Below are 27,369 nucleotides of genomic sequence, written 5' to 3' on the forward strand. Positions count from 1 at the left end.
GGTAGATAACGTGTCATTTGCGAGTTTATTCAACAGCGTTGACGTATATTTCGTTAAAAGATTTACGAGATAAGGGGTAATTAAAGAAATCACTTTAAGCGACAAGGAAAGTAACTTTAACAAGGTTATACATCTCCTGGCGTCAGGCGACACACGTTTCAGAGATTTAAGTGACTTATTTAAATCGTTCAAAATTAAGCCAATTTTTTGGGCCTTGTAACACGGGCGCCAGGGTGACGGGGCTTATTCAAGAGATCATTCTTGATAATGAATTGAATAAACTTTGCACTTAGTGCCGAAATTTTTTCAAAATTACACCCAAACGTATTCGCTGTGTTGTGTACATAGGAGTGTGATGGAATTAAAAACAAATTAGCCACTTCCAACGCGCGATGGGAATCGACAGTGACAGACAGATACTCGGGCGCTTTCGATGAGTTGTAGAAGTTCAATCATAAAGATCTGTATCAATAGCGCATTAGCGATTATATCAGACACCTTTTGTCCATTGAAATCGGGAACAAACAAAGAACCCGCAGACAAATAAAGAAAAGGGAAAAATACACACTTACGCACAACACTAACAAACTATTCCTCGTGGCGTCTGCTAAACAATTGAGCTAAAACTCAATTTGCACCAAGCCCCTACAGCATGGAAAAGTACATATTGACACACACACACTCGCGACCGTGTTATGTAAATCTCTGTTGACAGATTGACCTGTTTTAAGTATGTTCGCGATGATAAATGATCGAGCTACGCACTGGTATGTTTGAAATGAGCCAGCTAGTGCCCAACGCAATGATTAATGTCATGCGGTCATCGATTACCGCTCGCGTGCTCGAGACGCGCAGTGCAAGTCATACATCACACGACGCTTCACTCCACCTCCCCCGAACGCGCCGGCGCCTGGCTGGCGAGAAATTTCCGAGTCTTTGTGACGGAAGTGGGAAAAATCTGTTGAAAAGCGAGACACACTCGCTCACTTGTCATTACAAAGCACTAGCTTGGACTCTTAAGATACAGTGAAGTGGTAGTTGGTAATCGGGTTAGGTTTGACTATATTTTAGAAAATCGTTTTGGCATGTTCGATTCACGGCAAGCTAATTTACAGCTGTTAAGCTCGCTCGCGTTTTTACTGCTTTTTTCCCATGCGGATGGAACAGCACCCGGCTTAGAAGGTTTGTATGGCTCCGTTAACGCACGTAAGGCTCTTTTTAAGGTTGAAAACCGCAGGAGAGCACCTTTACAACCACTAACTGCGAATATGTTTACACCTAGGGAGTCTGGCAGCCTGCACTGTTGAGAACGAAGTCATTGACCTACCAATTTTGGCGGGAAATCCTTGCTTTGTGTGCCGCTGCAAGGTTTGTAAGACTCTTCCTTTTTCTTATCAAAGAATTTACATCGACATCGTGACATTTGTCCGGAGTCTTTCGACAAGAACTGCCTACCTATGTGACAAATTTGGCATGAAACTCAAGCGGGTCTATAAAAAGCGAGCGAAGTTTTTATAGGATTAGGAAATGGGCGAAATTGCTGTTCAAATTTCAACGTAAACATTCGGTGGGTGGAAAGCAAAGAGACATATTTACTTTTCAGATGGAGGAAAAATTATTGCTGATAACTTGTGCCTTGTGCCGACCACTTGTTCAGCAAAGTTCTTGCTAAAATGCGGCAAGAACCGCGCGCGTATATTTCAAATACGCAATACAACACACAATCGCTTGTTCGATTTTGCCGTCGTTGTTTTGGTTACGCCATGTAATTGCACATAATTGAGGTAACACTTGGTGCGGGCCATATATGCTTTATTTAGATAAATCAACAAGCTAAATAAAGCCGTGTGTGCAGCTCGCGTTTCTAAATACAACTGACCCAAAACATGTCAATTTCGTAACACTAAAATTTTGTAAGTAGGCGAGATGACAGCGAAAGTAACATTATAAGTTCAGAATGAACTCGTATTCCTCTTATCGAGAAAGGTCGAGAGCGATTCGCATCATTACAACCTCGTCAACATCAATTTACTCAGCCTTGAAGGGTTGCCGGATTGTGGGCATAACTCGTTATTTATAGTCAATTACTGCCATTTGCTATGCAAAAAACGTCAATTTTCACTAAGGTACTTCATGTTGTCCATTATATGACAATGGAAGCACAGAAGAATCATTAAGACACTTCAAAACCATTCAGGCTGCACCTGATGGAAAAACAAAAATGAAAGCTTTTAAGATTGAACGGGCTTCTTCCAGAAAGCTGTGCTTTGTAGAAAGGCAATCGTTTTTGCAGCAAAAAGGGCACGCGACACTTATTGCACACAAATTATACAAAAGTCTGAGTTCAGAACACAAAATTGAGATTGCATGTCTCACGAACGCTGAAGCTCATATTGAAACGTTATACATCCTGATTGTATCTTCAGTCTGCAGAATATATGTTCACACTTTTTTCCAGCTTTGTCCTTTTTTTTAGTTAAATTAAAATGTTGACCTGTTCTATATGGGCGTGTGCAGTGCCGCTTAGTCGCGAGCAGATTAACTAATGGACGACAGAAGAATTCCAAACTTTTCTAGACAGCCTCGTCCGTCACTCCTGGTTGTCACTGACTAGGAAAAAAAGAAGAAACTGAACTTCTTTATTTCTTACAGACAATGCATGTTTTAAATACTGTTGTCTTAAAATTTGCGTTGTAAGAGTTCTTAAGATTTTTAAAATGCGGTTGTACACCATTTACTTTCAATTGCATTGCGTTGATGAAAAGATCGCTTTGGCAAAAAGCAAACTGCATTGTTAGAAGGAAATTTAGCTTAGCGGAAAGCAAAATCCTCGACTGACCTCGGTTAACGGTCTACAAAACTGCAAGATTTTTAGTAAAAGAGGGTGTAAGAGCACCATTTGAAAGGGAAGCTAGGATCTGTCTTTTCAAACTTAGGAGTTTTAGCTATTTGAAGAATGCGAACGCCAGTCATTTTAGCTCCCTCCTTCCTTTTCGAAACTGAAATAAAACACACAGTCATCGATCATATCAAGTGTGATAAATAGATTGACAATGGAACGATGGAAACAAACTTGAACAAAGGTGTTGATGACTAAGGTACCCCAGAAGAAAATGTAGCAGGCCCTTTTCAGGAATTTTGCAAAGTTTGGAAAGTATTTGCTCTCGCAAATGGCTAATCCCTGATCAGCAGGATGGAACACAGACTTTTATGTCCTGGAATTTACCTCAAAATTACCTCAGTATTTCTCTTGTTGTGATTTTTAGCGTGTTCAGTTTTGACCTTTGGTTATTTTACACTTTATATTGAAAATACCGCGGCCAACAAGAATTATCACTGAAGCTTGTTACAGACCGCAGACAAAGATATTAAAGTAGCTTGATTAATTGCAATCTTCGGGAAAAGAGAATAGCCTTTTTAATTGTGTAAAGAGAAGTTTGAAAATTACTGTCAGTTTTTAGACCATATTTTCAATTGAATTGAAAAATTATTGACCACAGTTTTATTTGGACTGTGCAATAATTTCTCATATCGCACCCGGTATTTTTCGTGCCTTTGGGTAACCCAAACAGACGTGATTTCAATCACACCCTTCCTTCCTTTGAAGTGACATGTTAATATCCTTTCGTGCACTCTAAGTCAAAATTGATTGATATTTGTTATCTTCTCGATTCCATTAACGTCAGCAGCAACAAGATTAGAAACATTTGTTTCCATAAGATGATAACGATGATTTCATGTGCATCTTTGATATCAGTCTAGCCGAGAAAATCGGATTGATTTGGCACGTTCAACCGAATTCGTCATTAAAACAGAAAATCTTATTTGCCACGCTTTCATAAGTCGTTGTTATTAAATAAGATAAATTACATAATTGTAGTTAAATTAAATATTTACTCTTCCTAAATTGCATGCAGTGAAATTAATAACAACAATTCCTACACTAAAACCAGAAGGACATTAACCCAATTGGATTTTCGTCCTGATGGTTTTCTGTAACCCTAATTAATACAATAACAGCTTCTTACTAGAAAAATCCCGCATCTCTTGCTAAATTTCAACTCAGAGTATAAACAATTTTGAGTTTAAAAATAAATTCCCGAGGAGATGCTGTTGAAATAAAAGTGAAGAAATAATAACAAAGAAACTATTAAAAATAGGACAAAAGGTTCTTGTTTGTTTTGCCAATTGCGTTTTCGTGCGAGTTCTTACGTCAATGAATTCTTACAAGACATCCTGCGCACGACACCAACGATATTTTTATCTCCAAATACGGAAAGTCATTCTACAATAATGTAAAAATTACAGAATTGCGTAAACTACAAGGAATGGAGGAAGACGACAAGGAAAAATTTTTGTCGGGCACACATAAGAGAGTGTGACCTCTTTAAGTCAAGTTTCCTATCAATTTTTTTGTCAATCATCAAACAGACAACTCGAACGTTACATACACGCAAGATAAAGTATTTTTGACCCAAATTCCTTCAAATGCAATTCGTTTTCTCGCTAATGACATCTTATCTTGTTTACAAGGCTCCTCTAGTCTATACACGTGGAATTTGCCTCAAGAGGACATTAAGTGATACCACTGGGCGTTACAAATTTTCTCAAAGAAAATCAAGCGAACTGTTTCAGTTTGCAATTTCTACGCTATTGGTTTTGATTGCCGAATGACATTTTTATAATGTGGTCGCTAAAATATATGAAAAATAGAGAACGTTTTTTGTAGTTCAGCCCTGTACATTTGTCTAAATCAATTTTTATTTCCCACAAAGTTTTCAATTAAGCGTCGTGAACTCGTTCTTAATCAGGAAAATACACATCGGAATCTGGTAAAAACATAAGGAGTGATACTGCTAAATGTTAAACGTACAAACTCGTAAACCGTTTGAGACTTTAGAAGTGATAACAGCTGATAAGAAGTGAAACTCTAACTAATCATTCAAACAAAGTATCTTGATGCGAACACATTCTTGTCATACTTTTTATTATCACTTGCATAAGGTAACTTGTGCCTGCAGCTAAAATCCTTTGAATGTGATCATTCAAATGAAAGCTACTGGGCAGCACTTTCATAATAAACTTGGTGCTTCTTCTAACTTTAAAGTCTCTGGATAAAACCCTAGTGTGTGACCATTTAAATGGAAGCTATTGAGCAGTACTTTCGTGTGGCACTGTGTATTATGGTTCATTGGTGGTTCTTCTAAATTTTAAGTTTGTGGATGAAACCCTAGTGTGTAACCATTTATATGAAAGCTATTGAGCAGTACTTTCCTGTGGCACTGTTTATATTGCTGTAGAAAGTGGTTCTTACTTTTCAGTCTGTAGATGAAACCCTTGTGTGCCACACAAGGAACTTGAAGAAAGCAATTTTAGCAGTACAATGATGTTCTAACGTTTGAGTCTAACAGGAATGTGATCATTGCGAATTCACGTCAGAAAACAGGGATCTTTACTGATGCACGAATTCGTGTCTACATAGGGGTGCTGGAATTTCAGTTATCAGATAAAAAGTCTGCAATCTATCAGCTATCATCAGATACAATTTCAGCCCATTTCTCGGCTATCGGTACATTTTGCAGACCTCGAATCTCAGAGTATCAGTTAAAAGAGGCGCTTTATTTCTCAGCTGACTTATAATTTTCAGTTATCAGTTAATCCATGATCAGCCAGACCCCCTAATTGTTCAAGTTCTATCGTTAAAGTTTTGATGGCCTAATGAGTATCTAAGGTGAGGTCTATTCAGTTTGCAAGTACATTTTTGCCCTATTTTAATCACTTGTGCTATTGGTGTTATGACGTTTAAGGTATGTAGACGAAAACCTTCACCTTAAACTTAAACATTTGCGTCTGTGATAAAACCTAAAACGAGCCAAAAGAGGCCATTCAAATGAAACTTGTGACTACTTGTGGGTGGAGCGAACATCTGAGACCCCGTCGCGTGCGTCGGGTACACGTGATTGACTATTCCAGCGAAACTGTCATTAAGCACCGAGTACTTTCATTCTGTTTTATTTTTTTCTTTGTTATATTGCTTGTAATGTTGGTTAAGGTGGTTCTCACTTGCTCGTGTCTGTGGACTTGCGTTGTACTTCCATTTTTCCATGCTTACTTGCACTAAGGTGCATGGTTGGATCTTATCTGCCTGTTGTTATGTTGATGAGAAGCTAGTTTGTGATCTACTGTGAACTGAAACCTTTCATTCGTTAATGCCGATTATTACGCTGAAGATAGTGATTCTTACTTTCATAAAGTCCGTGGATAAAACCCTAGTACATTTTCTTGTGGCACTGTTTATTAAACTGTACAAGTTGATTCTTACTTTTAAGTGTGGAAGAAGACTGTTCATACTATATTGAGCCGCACTTTTATGTGGTGCTGTACAAATTTGCTCTAGCTCTTAAGTTTGTGATGAGACCATGTGTGTGACCATTCATATGAAAGCTATTGAGCAATGCTTCTATTGCGGGACAGAGTGAGGGAGAGAAGGGGGGCAGGGAGGGCCACGTGAGCATATTAATCAAGAAGATAGTGAGATATAACTATATTGGCTCATGTAAGGAATTGAAATTCATACAAAATTGCAATAAATGACATGAAATATCGTGAATAGAGATCTTGCATGATGTTGCGTATTGTTCAGTGAAATATACAAGTACGTTAAATATCTTAGTAAACTTTTCAGCATAAGCTGCGCACAATACTTTGAAAGGAATGCTTTCGTAGATTAGATTTAATAAGAAAGAACTAAATTTTAAGAAAGTGGAGGTAATTTTTTAAGCACAGTTGGACATTTTTTCTGCCAGCTAAGATTTCTGGAATTTTATTTGTAGTTTCCAGAGGTGAATGTGACGTCATTAATACGTAAGTGACGATCTGTGACTTCATAACCTTCGAAACTTTCGAGTCCACGATAAAATAAAGATTTTCTGCTCAGTAATTGGGCACAAAACTTCAAACTAATATCGTCATTGAAAGAGTAGTTAAAAATATTCAGATATTGGCACAGTTTAATACAAAACCTTTCTCTCCAAAAGCTGCATGTCCATAGAGAAAACAAGTTTTCTTGTTTCACACTGATTCTAAAATTAAGGTTCTTTTGCAATTAAGAATTAAACGAAAGTACTAGGAAGGAATTTTTTGGCAAGTAATTTCTATTTTTAACAGAGATGAGAGGGAAAAAAACAGGGGGCAAGTTATTGCTATTTTGTACATAGATTGCTCTGACAAACTGATCATTAAGCACCACGATTGAAGTTATTTTCCTGGTGCGTATTGTTTATCAGTTATACACTGAAATTAATTGACTGCATTGACGTCAAGCTAGTGGTTATTATAATTTATGTGCTGGTCCAGTATTTTTTTTATTAACAAAGCTCAGAAAGCTTTGTTTTTCTCACGGACGTAGTTATTGCACTGTTTGCTACTGTTAACATATAAACACTGATTTGTATTTTCGCCGTAAGGACAGAGAACTTCGATATAGGCAAAATTTGTTAACGGCTGTGTTACGGCTGAGTGTTTTTTTTTCTATTACGTTTTGCCAAATACTCTCTATGTATCTTATTTTTTTTATAGGTTTTATTTTTTGTTCAAAACCACACCCCCATCTTTTTTTTAAACCCATTTTTTTCTCCCCCGTGTTAATTTTTATTTTTAAACCAAAAAAATTTAATTTTTAAAATTTTTTCCCCCCCCAAATTTTTAAAAACCCCTTTTTTTTTTTTTTTTTTTTTTTTTTTTTTTTTTTCCTCCCTCCTTTTTTTTTTTTTTTTTTTTTTTTTTTTTTTTTTTCTTTTTTTTTTTTTTTTTTTTTTTTTTTTTTTTTTTGTTTTTTTTTTTTTTTTTAACCAGAGCCTTTAATGACTGGTTTGGAAAAACCGTTTTTCATTTTAGCAGCAGGAACAATAAGAAAGATAAAGGGAACGTCAATTCTACGTCTTGGTTAAGCTATTTTACTGCCATCGAATCTCAAAATACTGATAATTACCGTAATACACGATTAAGGCAGCTGTGAGGGCCAATCACTAAAATTGGCCATTAGAATATTTATTGCCGGTCCGATATTTTCAAAGTATTGGACCGGGTTAAGTTGCTACATCTCTTTCTCGATTATATTTAAAAGCTCAGTGATTAGAGGGACTGTGTCACGGAGATTTCGCAGATTTTTGTTTAATTTGTTTGAATTAGGTGGTGGGATTTGTGAAAAATTTTTTTTTGATATTTATGTTTTTTTTGGGGTAAAAAAAGGGGGAAAAGTTTAAATCTCTCACTGTTATAACCATGCTTACTTGAACCCGCTGTGGGGAAATATATCGGCTCTCGGTCTTTTATTCTGCACTGAGCTCCTGATAACAGTCAAGATCTGTGTGGGGCTGATATTCTGCCAGCCGAGTAAGGCCCTCGCGCCTAGTTTGGTTTACGCACTTAACAAAGAGAAATCGCAACGCAAATTCCACTCTAATGCTATGCCAGCAAAAGTAAGTAATAACTGAAAATGTGAACCTACTCGTGAAGATAAATGTATCAAGATTTTCCTTCTAAATTTGTTTTTTTGCTCTAAAATTATGCACAAAACGTTTGGTGAACGGTTCAAATAAACCGGTCGCTTTGAGCTGATATTTTAAAGGGATTATAGAGCATCTTAAGCAGATAATATCTCTTTCGCGAACATGGTGACCTATTCGTTTTATTCCATACTTTGAAACACTAAATCACAAAGATCAAGATTCAAAGATTCACAAAATTTACATGTCAACTTTTGAGCTAAGTCAGGGGAAGAAGATATTGTTAGTTATGGACTTTGGATCAAATGTATTAGTTTCAGCTATATACAGTATATACCTGATATGCGGTGTCTGGATCCGGCTCACTGGCAAATGCGATCTCGTGCTAAAACAGATCTCCTAAGAATGGTCTGAGCTTGTGATTATCTCAAAATCTACGTGACAGAGCTAGGACAGTTTTGCGACTTTTAATCATGAACAAGGACTGTTCAGAGACCGAATTTCTGAGCATCTTACTTTTATATCCCAAAAGACACTTACCTGCGAGAATATTATGAATAAACTGAGCCTGTTTTGTATTTATTGTATGCTTTAGTTTTATGTACAATAGCTTAACGCGTTTTTCACCTTTTCAGAACAAATCTGTGGAATGCGCCAGAGAAGTCTGTCCAAGAATAAATACGTGTAAAGGAATAATCAAGAGACAGCCAGGTCGATGTTGTCCTGTTTGTCAGGAGAATCAAGGTAAAGACATATTCAGGCAAAGAAGCAAAACTTGTGTCTATATGACTCTTCCAAAGAGTAAGAAGAATTTTAACGTAGACTTTAGGAACAGAAATTTTGTGGAAAAGGAAGTGATATGATCTCGTTAACTCGATTAACTTTGATTAACTTGACTTCGATCTCTGTAGCAGCTAACCGCAGACACACCGCAAAATATCAAAAGCCGTTGTTGGCAAATTAAAGACAGACCACCAGCATGGTAAATAAACAAAATTGTTCTAAATTTCGGGTTTGCACAGGGAAATTAGGAACCCTGCTTGAATTAACAAACTTTCAAATATGTGAGAGATTCGCATTTTGAGCTACATCTTCAAGAGAGACGAAACTGATGTAACTAAGGGAAATTCTTGATTCTTGTACACGTTGCTACAGTGATATGCGTGATATTCTAGGAAGGAAGGAAGCAGCACCCGACTTCATCACGTCTAAATTGTGAATTTTACATTTTACAGGGCAACATCTTCGCGTGCATTGAAAAAACCCCTGTATACAATTTTTGGTATTCTACTAATTCTGCGCGGGGTATGGGTGGCGTTTCTCTGTAAACCGCTAGTATAAGGATTTGAAAAGCTACACTGTAGTCTATGCATAGAGAAGAAAATTATGGCCACCATTCCAGGCGTGAGTTCTAGATAAGATGAACTACATAATGGTCCTAAGTTATATCAAACGATCACTTAGTTTGCGCGAATGTAACCCTTTCATACAAAAACATCCAAAACGAAATATAAAATTTCCCCCAGATTTTGCACTGACTAAGAAGTGTTTATAAATAGTCTGCACGACACGAAATCGGCTTTTTTCGAAATAACTTTTAAGTAGTCAAACACAATCTTTGTCAAACACTAGAGTTTCAACAACAATATTAACAGTTAAATTAGACCAACTTTCTAGAGCATAATTAACAGTTCCTCATGAAAATACTTTAGAAGCTTTAATTCGTTTAAATGGTACTACACTAGGGTCTCATCCGCACACTATTACAAGAAAGCAAGCACCGATTTTAATGGACTCGAGGTCTGCCTGTGGAAATTGCAAATGATTTATTAGATCAAACATTTGAAATGTTTATTCTACACACTGTAATCTAATCTAAATAGGTGTTTGTTTTCTCGTATTTAGCCCAAACAAATATTTGTTTAGATTCTTAATCAGCGCTGTCTCATTCCAGTCTAATTAAAAAATCCGCTTTAGCGGGTATTCATTATAAACTCTAAACATTACATCTCCACAATGTCGCCTTTTATCGAATATACCCACTCAGTAACCGTAATCCTCTTGAAATTAGCGTCTTTACTCAATAATAGCCTTTTATTATCCTGACTCATTTATTGTGCCGACATTAAGACGGCTTGAGCGATTAAACAAGGTCGTGTAACGAAAAGGGCGGCCGCCTATTTTTGCAGAGAAGCGTTTGATGCACCGCCTATGGCGTCATCCGGACTGTTGATTTTATCGCCATGTTCATTACATCCGTTGTTTGACGGAATATTATACTTTTATGCTCTTTGATTATTTTTGCGGGATTTTTTCAATAGTAGTGCACAGTATTGACTGAGCTCGGCTTGCACTTAAAAGAAAAATGATACATTTCAGCGAGGTTTAATGATTGTGCAGTTTTTAAGACGATGAATTTGTTTGAAGGCTTCTTTATAAGTACGATATAGATCATTCATTGAAAAACGTGAATTTCAAGCAGCTTTTTCACCTGTTTACAATAAAGTTTGGCACGCGTTATGTTTGCAAATTGATTTAATATATTTGAAAAACAAATTACTTTAACAAACAATTATGCCGTGAAAACGCCTCAAGCTGAAATATCGATTTAATTAATTGTAGGCAAAATAACCACAAATCACTTCCTACACCAAAGGCAAAATAGCCACAAATCATTTCCTACAGCAAAGCGCGAATTATAAGTAACTTTCGTTTGTGCTTGCTGTGATTAAAGTTAAAACAATTTTGTGGTTAGAGCTCCCATGTTGATGATTTTGTGCATGTTCCTTATCCTTTCTGGATTTCTGTTATAGTTTGCCAATTTAATTGTAGTGATATTGTTAAAGGAATCGATCAATATTGTGTTAAGTCTGTTAAGACATTGCCAACTCTTAACGTCGATGCACGCACTATGCTATAAAGCATTTTATAGTATATTAAACCGTGGAATTCAAAATAGCTGTATTACTAAATGAAAATTACAGGATATTTGTCGTAAAATACGGCGGTGTTGTCATTTCCTGATGGGATATTAAATTTATCGACTAGCATACACTTGCCTGAAGGGACGATATGCTACAATAGTTTAGATTAAAAGCTAAACAAGGGCGCCGTAGAGTCGCACCTATTTGTGTCGTAGATACAGCAATTTCAATATAAGTGAGTACAGTGTAGTCGAAAAGGCGACGACAAACTTTCTCATTAACTTTTCTTTCGTTGGAGGTTTGAAAGCGAAGCGTGACAATAAAAACAATTCAAGATGAGCAAGTAAAAACATATGCCCTAAGCCGTGGACGTGAGTGCAAGTTTTCATTTAGTAAAGTAGGCGGGCCAGTTCTATACAATTTGGCTTCCGTCCACACACGTAGCACTTCAAAACGTAGATATTTGAAAACATTGTATATGAAAAGGTAGATTTATCGCTTTTGCTTCCGTGAAGACAGTGCCGGAAAACAGAGGCAAGCCGGTTTTAAATAAAGCAACCGCTTTTTGGCATAAAGATTTTGGTGATGCCGAAACATCGAACCCAATCCACTCTGTATCAAGGGCAGTATAGTCTAGCATGGCGTCAGATAGTTTCAGTGCTGGCTCACGTGGAAAATTCTTGCTTAACAAGGATTGCTAACAAGGATTCCCGTGACTAGACCCTTTGCATTTGTTATGAAAAGTGAAAAAAGAAGCTATGAATTAATCTCTGTTAGGGCCGGATAAAAAGCTTATCACCAGTTAATAAGCCCAATATGGAGACGCAACAACAGGAAAACCGATCCTACACATTTCCGAGTACACCTTTTGTTAATACAAGAATTTAAACAAATTAGGAATTTAGAGCCTTCCGGAGAACTCGTACGTGAGAAAATTCCTTTCTTATGTGCATTCCAAATAGTAAAAGAAAAGCGGATATCTTTTAGCGTTGAATCAATGCAGTCTGTAACAAATTTACACCCCAAATAAACAACCTTGTGATAGAAAAACATATTTTCGTGATCAGTTATGTTAGCTAAGGGTGATTACCGTGAAGGTTAGTGAAAATGGTTGTTTTTCTTTACTCTTAAAGATCATCTGGCGCTACTTCAGTCAAACCCGTACTCGACATTGCACAACGAATAAATTATCTAAAAGAAATATCCGGCAGTATAACTAGTGCTAGCGCAAGGTTTCGGTGATCAATTAAACATAAAATATCGATAAAACGTATATACTGACGGCATTGGTTTTTCGGCCATAAAGAGCTAAAAACTACGCGCGCACCCCTTAGTGTTTTCTATGGGTCTATAGTCTATAGTCTGTGTAGCCAGTAAGATTCATGAAAGCAACTAACTTATTCTTAAAATATTAGCACAGCGAATATAAAGGACAACACTTCGAATTTTCCACTAAAATTTCAACAAATACTTTTACTGTAATTCAACACATACAACAGTCCCTCTACGCTGGTACGCCATGTTAAGTGTCGTGGTCCCTAATATGACGGTTAATAAATCTAGAAGAAAGAGGAAATACAGTAGAAGCCCGGTACTCGATCCGGATCCTCGAACACCCCCTAACCTGATGGTTGGGGGGAACACAGCAGAACCCCGGACCAACCGGACCGAACACCCCCGCTAACTCGAACCAGCTCCACTTCCCTGGATTGAACCCACTTGCATTACTCGGTAACCGAACCGGAAGCTCGAAACCCCGCACCGAACATTCGTCCCTACAAAGGTCAAACCCCGAACCGAACTGACGCAGCACGCCACGGATGCGCAGAAATCCCGAGCTCTCTGTCGTGTATGGAACACAAAACGAACACTACAGCAATGAACAGAGCAACGAAAGAACACGAACTATTCGTTCCCTCAGTGTCGAGTTACCGGGGTCTACTGTATATGCTATCTTCCTCCCCTCCATCCCCTCCCCCCGCCTTCCGTATTTAAGATGGCGGCTCGGCAGTCGATAGAGGGACCGGTTGTTGCACTATATACTTATTACTATGGTAACTGTTACTAAGGTGATCTTTATTCCTCTCTGGCAGGACCGACATCGTGTACGCATGAAGGAAGGACATACAAGGTATTGATGATTTTTATCAGCCTAAATAAATAATTTATTTAGTAAATTCGTAAAACAACGTTGTAATGAACGCTTTATAGCCTAAGAAACAAGATAAACAACGGGGATGCGAAATGGGATGAAATATGCGCGGTTTTACTGTCTTCTTTCTAAAAAGCCGGAACTTTCGTCAATATTATAAAATTGCCAGTAACTGTAAACAGTTTGAACTTCGTCTTGCAAACGAAGTTTTGTTTTCCTGCCTACGTGATGACATTTTGGATTTCACGAGAAGAATTTTGAAGGAGCTATAGCCACGTTATATGTCTTTTACATGAAGTCATTTTGCGACGCAAAAAAGGGAGGGGTCTTGAGACGGGGTACAACTTTACGTATCAGAGAAAACCTAAAAATAATAACTAATTACTAAGGATGAAAAAACACCAAAGAGGTAGTAGTGAATAACAAAAGAAACAAGATAGGAGGGGTATGTAGTTTTGGGGTTAGTTTGGTTTTAAAAAGGGGAAAAAAGGGAAAAAAGAGAAAAACGGGGGGGAAGATAGGGAAGATTGGGGAAAATGGAGACGGATTACGAACGATAAAATGATTCTACTTTCGAAAGAAATGTGTCAAGTAGTCTGTAATCTTTAAATGGTTCTTGTCAATATAACGCAATTGAAATGCGCCATAATTTAGTTTCCCACATGTTTTGTTAATTGTTTACTATTTGCTATTCTCTTAGAAAATGCTCACAAAAAAGAGTAAGACGCACTTTAAGGTAGTTTCCAGTGAGGTGCACCTAGAATGTGAAATATTTCCTTTTAAAAATTGTTTCTATAAATTCGAGCAATTTTCTTATACTACTGAAGCACTTCGAATGGTAGAATACTTCGAAGTGTTTAAAAAATGTCACGAAATGCTCCGAGGTGTTAAAAGTGCCTTAAAGTGCTGATATGTGTTCCGGAAATGCTTCAAAATACTCCGAAGTTCTTAAAAGAAGCTCAAAGTGCTCCAAAGTGACTCGAAGTGTTCCGGAAGTTTACCGAAGTGCCCCGAAGTGTTCTGGAAGTGCTCTTAAGTTCCCCGAAGTGTTCCTAGGAAGTGCTTCAAAGTGGTCCATATTGCACGATTATATAACAAAGTGCACGAAAGTGTTTTAAAAAATCCAAGAATAACACTTATTTCCTGTTTATCGTTCCACAGAATAACGAGTCGTGGTTTGCTAAGGGATGTCAGATCTGCTTCTGTGTAAATGGCACAACCAGTTGCAAGTTTCAAAAGTGCAGTTCACCTGAATCACTCAAATGCCCGGATGTAAGTAGACGTTGTTTGCTTATTGTCCAAAAATCTGACCAAAACAGATATTTTGACTTCACATTTGCAGTTTCATTTCTTTGGTAGGGACATTCCTAGTGGCGTGGGGATTTGTTTAATACCTTAGTTACGAGGACATGCATTGATCACTGCGTCCAACCGTTAAAATGTAAAAGGGCCACACAAAATCTGTGACGCAGATCTTTCTTGGTCAAGAGGAGGCACGCTCGAAGTGTAACCAAGGCAAATTGGAATGCGAGGGATAATTCTATGGAGATGGAAAAGGACAGATTTAGTGCCCAATATTTCGCCTCGTAGAACTAATCTTCTACAGGGGCAGACTTCTACCCTTGGGATAAACTTACCGTTTAGTATTTTGGACTGTAGTTAGCTCTTTCACACATGCCCTTCCTCGGGCACTGCTCTTTTATAATGACCATAGCTTTGTCATTTTGACCTGCTTATTAAGAGTTTGATTGTTTATGTTTTGCTTGTTTGCTGAAGGGTAAGAAACCAGGCCAGGTCCCAGGAGGCTGCTGCCCGCAATGCATTGAGGGTAAGTAGCGGATGTGGCGTATACCTTTCATTCATACCACTTGTCATTCTACTCCCAATTTCACTGGAACACAAGGACTCACAGTATGTCCTGCTCCCAGTGTGTGTGGTTTCATAGCCAGAGAACACCGTACCGCATGGCAAAGAAGTCCTGACTTTTGAGACTTCTTTGCAATTTCATAAACAGAACCACTAGAAATTTTAGCTTAGAGAATGTTACCGACAGTGATATTTCAAAGCTAATTTAAAATTTCAGGTTCTGGGAAACTGTGAATGATATTTGACGCTATATTCATGTTTCACTGCTACCAAGTATCACGCACAGCATTTGCTAATACTTGTTTATGACGCAAGGCGAAAATCTTACCTGTCCATGCATATAAGCGAGCTAGCTGATTCACACGTCTTGCGCCAGTAAAGGATAAACTCTGCGTTTACTCGAAGGTTTATTCAAAACATACAGCCAGCTCAAGCGAGCACATGGAACAGACGAAGCTCAGGCGCATGCGCGCCAACAGAAACCGCTGTGTATAATGAATGACGTAATGGCGTGGTTGCCTCTTGACTGTCTTTCTGTGGCCTGGCGGGCAAGCACAGAAGTAAACTGAATGAACATGCAAAACTATGTATAGTAACATACTGGGCTAGAATAACAACAACAATGAAAGATTTGCCCTTCTAAACATAACTAACACATGCACAACGGGTGCAGTCTCTTGTCCCTAAGACTTGTCCTTCTAAATAAAACAAGCATAACTAACATACGCACAACGGGTGCGGTCTCTTGTCCCTTAGACTTGTCCTTCTAAATAAAACGAGTAGAATAACAGTAAGAGTTAAGGGACACAGTCAGTGTTACTCTAAGACCCAGTCAGGGTTGTGCCAAAACGGCGCACGGCGTTGGCGGCCAGACCTTCTCGGGGAAATGACATCAGCAGGTTCAGGTGGCTGTGGAGGTGCAGCAGAAGGAACTGGAGAGGAGTCTGGAATGCAGGGTGCGGGGACAATGGCTGTAGGAACTGGAGGAAGTTCCTGGGCAGGTATAACATCATGCACAGGTTCTGGAACCGTGGGTTTGTCGTAGGCTGGAGGCGCAGTAACCACTTGAGAAGGTGCGGGAACAGCGGAGTGTTTTGTTGGTGGCATGACAGGGACGTTGTCCTCATCAGAGTCTGAGGGAGAGGGCTTGTCAAGGCCACGGATGGGACCCTGTGGTGACTGAGCAAGAACTGTAGGTGCCACGGGATAACATTCGGACACAGGCACAGTGTATACTTTGCTGCGAAACTGGGAGGTGGTGAACTTCCGTAGCTCACATGAAAGGTCTCGACTGACGCTGACCACGAGGTATTTCTCACGAGCTTTTAGTTTGTCTTTGTCACCCTTCAAGAAGACTAAGTCACCAACAGAGACAGCAGCTGAGGGTACTCCGGTGCGGCCACGCGCCTTAGATTTTGCACTAGGTGTGTGGTTCTGCTGGCGGGAAAAATGCTGACTAAGGATGATTTGACGGTCAACTATGGGTAACTGCTGGCCAGTTAGCTGGTCACGTTGAGTCCAGACCTCGCGGGCCGAAAGGCCATCACGGCGGATGCGGGAGTTAGTGTTAGCAGTGGCTAGTGCGAGTGTCACGTCAGACACAGGTCCTCCCTCGGGAGACAAGTTGAGGAGTTCCAGACTGAGCTCCTCAATGGCACGTTCAGCTACAGGATTCTTATTTGGATTCTTGACCCGGCCGATCTCCAAGGAGACTCCGTGGGAGTGGAGGATTGGGTCGTTGGCAAGTGCACAAAAACCGGGAGCAGGATCAACACGGACAGTTGTACCGCCATCCTGTAAGGAACGCAGCTGGGAACATAGGACGATGATGGCATTGCGGAGGTCCTCATGTTTCTCGCTCTTGATAAGGGTGGTCAAAGTGTACGAGGAGACGGTTTCTCGTAAAACAAGGATCAATTGGCGGTGACGCCGGGCAACATCAGCAGCAAATGAAACGCCAATGGACCGAGGAGCTTCTTCACATGACTGGGGCTGGAAGTGTTTGGGGATTGACTTTAAGGACTGACAGGTGTGACAGGAGGAAGATACAAGATCGATGGCCTTGTCAACATCTAGGGCGAAGAAGTATCTGGTGAAGAGACGCTTGGTTTGGTACTTTGAAGGGTGAGAAAAGCGGATGTGAAGAGCTGTTAATAGGCCGTCCAGGACAGAGCGGGGAACAACTAGTCGCTCACGAGGAGGTTGGAATGGTTGATGGTCTCGCACAACGAGAAGGCCGTCAGCAGCAATTACGACGTCCTTAAGGTAGCGTTTCACATCAATGATGTTGGTGGCCTTCTTGGAAGGTCGGGTACCTTGGCTAAGGTGAGAGTGTGTCCTCCGGAGGTGATGACATTCCAGCTGGGTAGCCTGCCAAGCAGCACGGCTTGTGAAGGGCATCTTGACAGAGCCTTGGAGAACATCACTAACGGACAGGCTGCGAATAACGGAATCTTCGAGCTCGACAATGAATTTGCAGATTTGACAACTAGAATCCAGGCATTCATTGGGGTGTCTGCTTGCATAATCAGAGGGTAGGTTCTCAACACCAGCGATGTGACGTAAGTGGACAGAATAGCGGCTGAGCGTTGACAGGAAGGTGGTTACCCGGGAACTGGCGGAGAATTCACCTCTCTGGAGCTTTTCGTAAGCTTGGACACAAGGTCGGCTGTCGGTGAGTACCTCAGTGGAGTGGGGCGATTGAATGATATAGGGGGCAAAATGTCTAATTGCGGCCCCAATACCCAAGGCTTCAATCTCACAGGGCAACCAAGTCACTTGGTGCCGGCGAAGCTTGGCACTGAAAAATCCAGCTAAGAACAGCTGACCGTGTCGGTGTACATACAGTGTGGCTGCAATGCCTTTATTTTTGACGGAGCCGTCAGTCACAATCCATAAGGCATCTTGTGGTCGGGGGATCGTGATGGTCCGGTTGTCTTTCAATGCATGTTGAGCAGCTTTAAAGGTCAGCAGTAACTCGTCAGACCAGGCGATTTTTTCTCTGGAATCCTTTCCTGCGGTGACTTGGTCAAGGGGATCAAGCAGTTCCGCGAATCTTGGAAGCACACGGCTGAGGACCTTGTACGCCCCGATAAAGGAGCGTAAGCCTTGCACTGTCGAAGGAGGCTCCACTGAGGATAAGGCAGCCAACTTGTGGGGGCTAGCTTGTAGGGTGCCACTAGACCACACCCAGCCCAGTACGGTGGCCTTTTTGGGGCAGATGATTGTTTTGGTGGCAGACAAGCGAAGATTGTTCTTTTGGAGAAGGGCAAGAACTCTACTCCAATTGTTGAGTACCTCGCTAGGGGTGTTTCCCCCGACATACAGGTCGTCCGCGATCTTCGCGACACAGCCCTCCTGAATGAGGTCGCCCAGAACTCTGGACATCAGCTCTTCGAGGCAAGTTTCGGAGCCAGGCATTCCCATGGCGGAACGAGTGTACACACGAATGCCTTTGAACGGGGTCGCGACTCCACAGTATTTCATGGATGAGTTTGCTAGGGGAATCTGATAGAATGACTTGAGCAAATCAGTGACAACCATGTACTTCCACTTTCCTATCTCGCGCAGTACGCCATCAACATTCGGCATTAAGGAGGGTTGAGGTTTGCTGTACTTAGCGACTTCTCCGAAGGATGTGACAAGCCTGCTACCGCCATTGGGTTTCTTTACTAGGAACGAGGTGTTCAGGTACTCAACATGGACATTGACTTGCTCAGGTTTTGCAAAGACACCGGCAGCTTCGAGCTCGTCAAACTTGTTTTGTAATTCTTCTAGGGAGTTCCTGTTGTACTGTGGGAGTCTGCCTTTGCGCTGAGGAGGGAGGGTAGGCCCAATGTTGACGACAGCCTCAATTTTGCCGCTTGCACCATTGTACTTGGAGATGGATGGATTGAAGACATCATCAAACTCAAGGTTGACAGCCTTGAACTTGTCACGAGTGACCTGATCAAGGCACCCATCGGGGTCGAGAATCACATGGGGCGAAAAGGGCTTGCAGGAGGCTAGGGAAGGAGAGGCAGCTGCATGGTCGGTGGTAGGTGCAGTGGAGGCAGAGGTGTCAACGGGTAAAATGTGTCGAACCTGGCATAGCTGTTCACCACTCTTCAGAAGGATAGGGGAATCGGTCGTGTTGGAGACGCGAACAGCGTGATCCACAGAGAGAATTTGCTGTGGTGGAGGCCAAGCATCTTCTGGTTTACGTGGCAGGTTAGACGGGCAGTCTATCCGGGGCTCGAGGGCCCACAAGGTGTCCGGGTCAGAGTCAGGAGGGGTACTGAACTGAACATATTCACCTGGAAGAACAACGGTACGAGTTGGGTTGCGCAGCAGGAAGGACTGTGTACGCCGCACATTAGGTTGATGAGTATGCCGGGAGGGCAGGCTGTAGTTGATAATTTCAGAGCCACCGATTGCAATCTGACGTTTGGCAGGACGAACACCAATGTCGTTGCGGACCATGAATGGGTTACCAGCTAGGATATCGACGTCCAGCTGACGAACAACAAGGGCATCCAGCTCAAAGGTCTGCTGACCACGGGTAAGGGAGCAGTGAACTTCGCCAATGACGTCCATTGGGGTTACTCCATCAGCCTGCCGAGCCATTTGGGAGGCCGGGGTGATTGGGAAGCCGTATAGCTTGGCAGAGGAGGCACGAATCATGTTGGAGGTGGCGCCGGTGTCCAGGGTTAGCTGCACAGGGTGTTCGTGATAGAACATGTTAAGGACAGGTGATTGGACTATGCTGACACGGAGGGCGGCAGGCTCTTCACCCTGGACTGGTGGGGCTACGAGGTCGCTGCTCTCACAAAGGGGCTCGTACTCATCAACACCAGCATCTTCGAAGTCATCCATCACCAAGCGAGACCGGGCCCACGGTCGACGGTCGCGATCAGGGAGGTAACGGCAATCCATCAGGTTGTGAGTGGTATGTGGGCGCCCGGCAGTCTTGCAGAGGATGCAGGACAAGAAGGGGCGGCGTCGGGGTTGGCCCTGAACACTATTAGGATTGCGCCTTGGTGGGCTATTGCCAACACGCATGGCTTTAGTATCTTCGATGCTACGTAACTCATCAAGGAGAGATCCAAGGGCTTGAGAGATCTCGGGTTTCAGTGAAGCCAGGGTCTTATTGCGTAACTCAGAGCCATACTTTTGTTTCACTAGAAGAGGTAATCCTGGGTGTATCAACTGGAGCCAAAGAACTACGACTGTGTTCTCCAGCGTGGGGGAGAGATCTTCATCAGAAGTTACAGCATCTCCATGGTGTGTTAAGCCGCCGTGAACAGAAAGGAGGTTGTCCTCAAAGAAAGCCATAAGACGTTGGAACAAGTCCTCGGGTCGCTCATCTGGTTGAAGGTGTATGCCGGCCAAATCAAGAAAATGTGCGCCGGTGGACTGGAAACCATAATGTTGGCGGATTTTCTGCCATATGTCCTTTAGTGAGGTTGAATGCTTAACAATAGAGTTCCTAGAGATTACGGGACAGAAGTTGGCTATCTGACCGAGTAGTAAGTCGAGGTGGGCGTTCTTCTGGACCGCAGTTAGTCGCTCGGCTTCAGGAACAGTAGTGCCATCGTTGGTAAGGCCCCTACGCGGGTTTGCGGCGGTTTGCTTTTGCCACGTTGCGTCGAGGAAGGGAACGAAATTCTTGTCGAGGGAAAGGAGATACAGCAAGTTCTGTCGCCAACTTTCGAAGGAAGTAATCGTTTCAACCTTTGTTAATTGCCACTGTTTGGGAGCTCGAGCCGAGGCGGCCATGTTGGAAAGTTCAGTTCGCTCGATCGCTTGAAATTACGGCTATGAAATGTTGGAATTACCTTGTTTTGGAGTAGATGTCGCAGGATCCGTAGTCCACACTTGTGTTTGTGAATTCGAGGCGTGGGTAAAGCGCTGCCACCACGCCAGTAAAGGATAAACTCTGCGTTTACTCGAAGGTTTATTCAAAACATACAGCCAGCTCAAGCGAGCACATGGAACAGACGAAGCTCAGGCGCATGCGCGCCAACAGAAACCGCTGTGTATAATGAATGACGTAATGGCGTTGAAAATTTTGCTTGAAACGTTTAACTGAAGTTGCGAGTGTATTCCCCAGCCCAATACAACACCATTGCTTTTGCTTTCGATACTCGTACGGGTTTTGCGTGAGCCTTGACAGAGAATTTCGCTACAAAGTCAGCCAGCAACAGGCGCTCCAATAGAACGTCCGCCATCTTGTTTACAATCTCCATTTATGTACACCACGTGATAACAAGACCGTCCATATATGGAAACTACACTACTACGCTACAATGATATAAGACTTACAATATTTAAAGCCAAAACATGATCTTTTTCAATCTTTTCGTTTCAGAGGGAACGAAATACAAACCCTGTACGTACACTGCAATTATGGGAGCTACTTCGGGGAAAAATAACACTATCAACCAGAATCTTTTAGTACAACTGTCCCACCTTAGGATTGTATCTGTTAGTATTTATTACATTTTTTGTGTTACGTGTTTTTCAGAAACTGGAGTTTGTACCTCGTATGGGGATCCACACTACCAAACATTTGACGGCCAAATGTTCAACTTTCATGGCACGTGTCGCTATCAGCTGACGTCAGACTGTGTCAGCGACAAGTTTACCATACGCATGCGTAATGAGGGGCGATATTCCAACGTGTACGCTTGGTCCAAGGCCCTCACAATCCATCTGGGTGATTCGACGATTGTGTTACACAAAGATCTGCAAGTGAAAGTGAACAAGTCAGCTGTGGATTTACCGTACTATCATCTGCCTCATTTCCAGATTACAAAGGGAAGTTTCACCATCACGTTGGTATCCGACATCGGTGTCCAAGTACAGTGGGATGGTAGTGGTTTTATCGAGATACACGTGCCGAAAAGCTTTATGGGAAAACTCTGTGGGCTGTGTGGAAATTTCAACGGCGATACGAAAGACGAATTTCTGCTGAAAAACGGCAGGCTCGCTTCTTCCGCTCGCGAGTTTGGCGAGGGCTGGTCGCTGGGTCGAAGGAGCGCCGGATGCGAGAAAGCACCTTCTCCTCCCGTGGACTCGACCGTGTCGAAATGTTTTAGCCGTTTGAGGGTTTACTGGCGCGCGCACAAGCGCTGCTGGCCAATCAAAAAGCAGTTTGCAAACTGTCACAAAAAGGTGAAGCCCAATGCATTTTACAAGTCCTGTATCGCGGACGTGTGTCAGTGCTCTGGGAGAAGATGCGAGTGCGAAGCAGTGATGGCCTACGCACGCGCGTGCAGACGCGAAGGAGTCCCGGTGACCTGGGGCAGAAAAAACACCTGTGGTAAGCCTCTAAGCGTAATACAGTTATATCCCTGGTAGAGCGGAATACGGTCAAATCTGCTTGAGATATCATAGTACTGTCATGTTCATGTCTTAAAAAGCTCGGAATAGGCCTGTCCCGATTGGGCTAGTAAAATGCTGGAAAAACGCTCACTGGAATGCCAAAAAGATGCTAAAAAATTGCCAAAAATCCGGTTAGTATTTTCTCAATTAAACGCTCCGGGTTTTTTTTTTGTGGGGTTTTTTTTTTTTTTTAATTTTTTTTGGGGCCGGGAAAAAACATGGCACAAAATCAGCCGTGCTGGGCCGCAAGTTACGCACTGGGAAATTCAGAACCAAAACCATTTGCACCAGTCAAGCTTCACCTTCCTTTGTTTTGGATGTCTTACTGCGTAACTTGCGTCTCAGCATGGCGGATTTTTTGCATTGTGACCGGATCCTCCAGAGGGCCTATTTACTTTGGAATAAACTATCATCATTTTTCATGACAAAAGCAATTCATGCTAACTTTAATAGCAGATTAAATAATTTTAAAAATCTTCAAGTTATAAAAAAACTTTGACATGTGATAGATCAAGATGTGAATAGCAAAAATATATTTTTCCTAACCAGGCAGGTAAATATCCATCGTTATTTAACGACACCTAGCGAATGACTATTAAAAGTGTTTTAGTATGAAAGTAAACCAATGCAGTGCAGGATATACTGAGAATAAGAAGCCAATCAGAGAGCGTGAAAACGAAGTTTCGTTAATTTTGCAATTTGATCTATATCTTGTTTATAATAAAAATGCTCACACATGCACCACCATAAAAGTTAATTTTCAAAACTTTCAGTTGACACTTTGCACTCACATAAATTTAAATTGCACTACATTAAATACCCAACAACTCCAAGATAAATTTTGAGTTTCTGTTTTCCTGATTGTAAGGAGTTTCCTGCAAGGGAGGCGCTGTCTTTGACGACTGCGTTCCTGTCTGTCAGCGGACGTGCGACAACAAGGATGACGTAAGCGTCCCGTGTCCCAGCAGGTCTTGCGTGCCTGGTTGTCGGTGTCCGGCGGGAACGGTGTGGAATAGTCAAAGAACAAAATGTATTCAAAAGTGGAAATGCCCGGTTCAGGTGAGAGAGCTGGAATTTATTGTACTCATAATTAACCGATTTGATCGTTTTCTCGCACCCATAGCCCTCCTCGTTTCTCTTAGCCGGCGGGGCCTTGGCACGAGAAACGAAGGGCTCTGGAGAATAAGGATTTTTTTTGAATTAATTCATCAGAGCCCTTCGTTTCTCGTGCCAAGGCCCCGCCGGCTAAGAGAAAGGGAAAGGGCTATGGGAACGAGAATGATCGTATCACTCAAAAAGAAAAGGTCCCCCCCCCCCAGTCCCCCTTCGATAGTCGAGCCGCCGGCCGCCATTTTGAATGTTGTTTAAGTCAAATTTTGGGAATGGGTAAAAAAAAATTCTGCTTCCTGTTAGAACTTTTGATTACCTTGTTTGGTTACCCAGATTTTCCCTAATTTGACGTTCAAGACGGCAGTTTTGCAAAAGAACAGACTGTCATATATTAGCCAAAATAATGTATTTGGAAAGTCTTTGACTATTCCGCAATGCAGAGAAGTGCTTTTAAAAATCTAACATTAACTTATCAGTTACTCTTATAATAAAAATTTAATCTGAAACTTGTGTCAAACATGAAAATCCATTACTTATACAACTAACCTCGCGCTATTTCCTTAAAGAGATTAATGCTGAAAGAGCCGCCATATCTCTGTTTAACTCGAACCGGGACGAACAGTAATTGCTAACAACAAATAACAAGATATAAACCTTAAATGACGTTGGTGCTCGGTAAGCAATATTTCGTTACTAGCTTTCGGGTAATTTCTACACGCTATTAAAGATGTCTCTTATTGCTAATCACTACTAAAATTATTACTAACCAAAGTAACATTAAAACGGTGTAATTGTAAACTAAGAAAAATAAAACTTACAGTAGAGCTGACCACTTAGCTCGCCATTCATATTTTTGCCGCTTTCGCTAAAACCCATTCGAATAAAATATTTTAAGCTTAGTTTTGGAGCCATCATTGTATCAAATTATAAAAACAATACGCTGGAATGAATCACTTCAAAAGATAAAAGTCTAAAAAATTTATCTGATAGGTAGAGCGGTGATGAAAGCAGAGGATATTTACCTATCGAGCTGAAAAAGTCACGAGGTATATATCATTCACTGCTCACCGACAATGGAAAAGATAAAATAATTGTTTAGCATATATAAAATAGGCAGGGAATAAAAAATCTAAATTTCTTTCACTAAAAAGCATGTTTATAAGAGTAGAGTTTGTCCCATTGGAGTATACTATAGGCGATTTTAAATCTGTTACCATAGTAACTTGAGCAATTTCCTTCAACATGTCTTTCAAGAAATAAAGTAAATTGGAATAGAGAGTTTTCAATTGAGTGTGTAAAACCAAAACAAAAACCAAATTATTTTTTTGCCATACAAAAAAAACAAAATTAAACCATAAAATAAAATGGCCCGGCCCGAGGGGGGGAAAAAGGCGCGGGGGTTTTTTTTTTTTTTTTTTTAGGGGGGGGCCATTAAACAAAAAAAAAAAAAAAAAACAAAACAAAAAAATAATTCAAAATAACACACGTGAATTTTTACGTGTACCATAGCCTCGCAACAACTTTGAACATAAAACTTTTCACTCAAGCTTCTCCTATTTTTTTTTTCAAATTTCATTTACTTTTCATCTCTTATTCTTTGCAATTTGAAACAGGTTTTCGAACTAGACATGTTACGTGGAAATAGTAATTTATGACATACTTGCGTGTTACTTGAAGCAATTTGTGCGGCGCAGCTTACACGAAACGTAATAAATATGAAATTTAACTGAATTTTGCTGTCCTTTGCAAGCGTTGTTTGAATCGTTACGCCCGTAACGTTACGCTAAATTGGGAGAAGCGTTGCGTGACGAAGCAAAGAAGGCCGCAAAGGGACAGACCATTTAATTTTTGAGGGGGACGGGGGGGGTGGGGGGGGGGGGGGGGGGGGGGGGGAGGGGAAGGGCTGGGAAATTTCTTCCGCCGGAGTAAGATTTTTTTTCAGCATTGCTATTTGCACGATTTTTTACCAACATAACCCTCTGCAAGATTTTTTTTTTGCACTATCCATGTTTACCAGGTGGGGCTTGCTTGAAATTTTTTTCCCGTGCTTACTTGTGCACGATTTTTTCTTCTTCTTTTCTTGTGCAGGGATTTTTTTGGTAATTATTCCTCCCCCCCCCCCTCCAAAATTGAATGGTCTGTTCCTAAGAAATAATGGACAAATGCCTAGGTAGTGCTTACCCTTTTTGCTCGAGATTGACAAAACCAGCGCTCAGGTTCTGTCGAGGGGAGTGTTGGTTTCAAAAAAAAAAAAAAGGCAAAAAAAATTAATACTGATGACATTTTAAGTCTTTCTAATCAGTATGGTTTTGAATCAATTCAACAGTTGTCTCCAATTCAGGGTAAACTTCGGATGGCGGCAGTGAGCTCTAAGAGGAGTCACAAGTGGATTCGAAGATTGAACAACGACAACGGTAGATGAAGCTAGCCTAGCTTAAACCAGTAGCTTGCATTACACTAGGATCAGCTGGACAATAGTTCAACAAAACCTGCCTTGTAGAGGCCCAAGGACATATTTAATTGACACAAGAGAAGAGGAGAAAAGAACATTTTGTATTATGAACAGTATGAACTGTTTTACAAGCTGGGATCCAGAGAGATGGCAAATGCACAAACATTGGAACATTGAACCAAGACATTCATTGTACAGCAACTAATGGTTCATCCATCTAGACGTGTATAGTTTGTCATAGTCTTGACTTTATAGACAATTATTTAGCAGAGTCAGAAAGGCTTTTCGCGTGCGCTATTTTATACGAGAAAGTTTTCAAAAATGAAGTAACCAAGGACGTCGATCGTTCTTTTTGTAGAAAACATTCCAGTAACTTGCAAGAGCTTAGGTTAGCATTATTGTAGTACCCAACAAGAACCGCGAGGGAAACTGGGGCCGACTACTCAGTTAAAACTGTTGAAGGCGCGGTTTTCTCATAGACAAGGCCTGGGTTCGAGCCTTGGTCATGATTAGAAAATTTTATTGGCTGCGCCATTGTTGACTATTCGCCAATAGTCAATTCTCTCTCGCGCGTTGTCATAATTCAGGATTCGAAAAAGCGACATCGCTTTTCATTCAGACAAGTTTGAAAATTGTATAAAATATAATTTTTGCGTGATAGAACAAAGAAAGTCTCAACTAAAATAATTAGTTAGTCTCGTACTATTCGCTCGAAGAAAACTCAAGCTTGAAGTACAATATTGTAATATTATGACACAGTTCCTGCTGCTGCTAGTGAAACTCAATATCCATAATTATTTATCGAGGTTTGCATTATTGTAGTACTTTATATAAAAGATATTCCCGGAGCTCAATTAGGTGACTAGATGAAATTTTGAGCAAGACATATACAAGTTGACTTTTGCCTCTGTTTGAAAATTGACTGTGAGGCTTGGTGCAAGACCTTCCATACTTTACACTTCCCAATTACTTGCATACTTTACACTTTTCACG

General features: G+C 41.1%; 2 protein-coding genes across 4 annotated transcripts in view; one reads left to right on the forward strand and one right to left on the reverse strand.

Moving 5' to 3' along the window:
- LOC144629976 (uncharacterized protein RP689-like) overlaps positions 1-27,369 on the reverse strand; it is a 137,665-nt gene that overhangs the window by 10,161 nt on the left and 100,135 nt on the right. The gene's annotated exons all lie outside the window — the stretch shown is intronic.
- Positions 271-27,031, forward strand: LOC144629972 (BMP-binding endothelial regulator protein-like). 3 transcript variants are annotated; one of them, XM_078488230.1, is made up of 9 exons: positions 282-1,182; positions 1,283-1,368; positions 9,143-9,251; positions 13,525-13,562; positions 14,745-14,855; positions 15,360-15,411; positions 21,955-22,752; positions 23,683-23,873; positions 26,251-27,030. In XM_078488230.1, exons 1-9 carry the CDS (start codon positions 1,086-1,088, stop codon positions 26,344-26,346), a joined length of 1,578 nt encoding a protein of 525 aa, XP_078344356.1. In that variant the 5' UTR covers positions 282-1,085; the 3' UTR covers positions 26,347-27,030. The 3 variants fall into 3 exon arrangements, with proteins under 3 accessions (XP_078344358.1, XP_078344356.1, XP_078344357.1); XM_078488231.1 differs by having other exon boundaries at positions 283-1,182; positions 23,686-23,873; XM_078488232.1 differs by lacking the exon at positions 23,683-23,873 and having other exon boundaries at positions 271-1,182; positions 26,251-27,031.

This window comes from Oculina patagonica, chromosome 11, assembly GCF_052425735.1.
Source record: "Oculina patagonica isolate OP01 chromosome 11, crgOcupat, whole genome shotgun sequence".
NCBI classification, from domain to species: Eukaryota; Metazoa; Cnidaria; class Anthozoa; order Scleractinia; family Oculinidae; genus Oculina; species Oculina patagonica.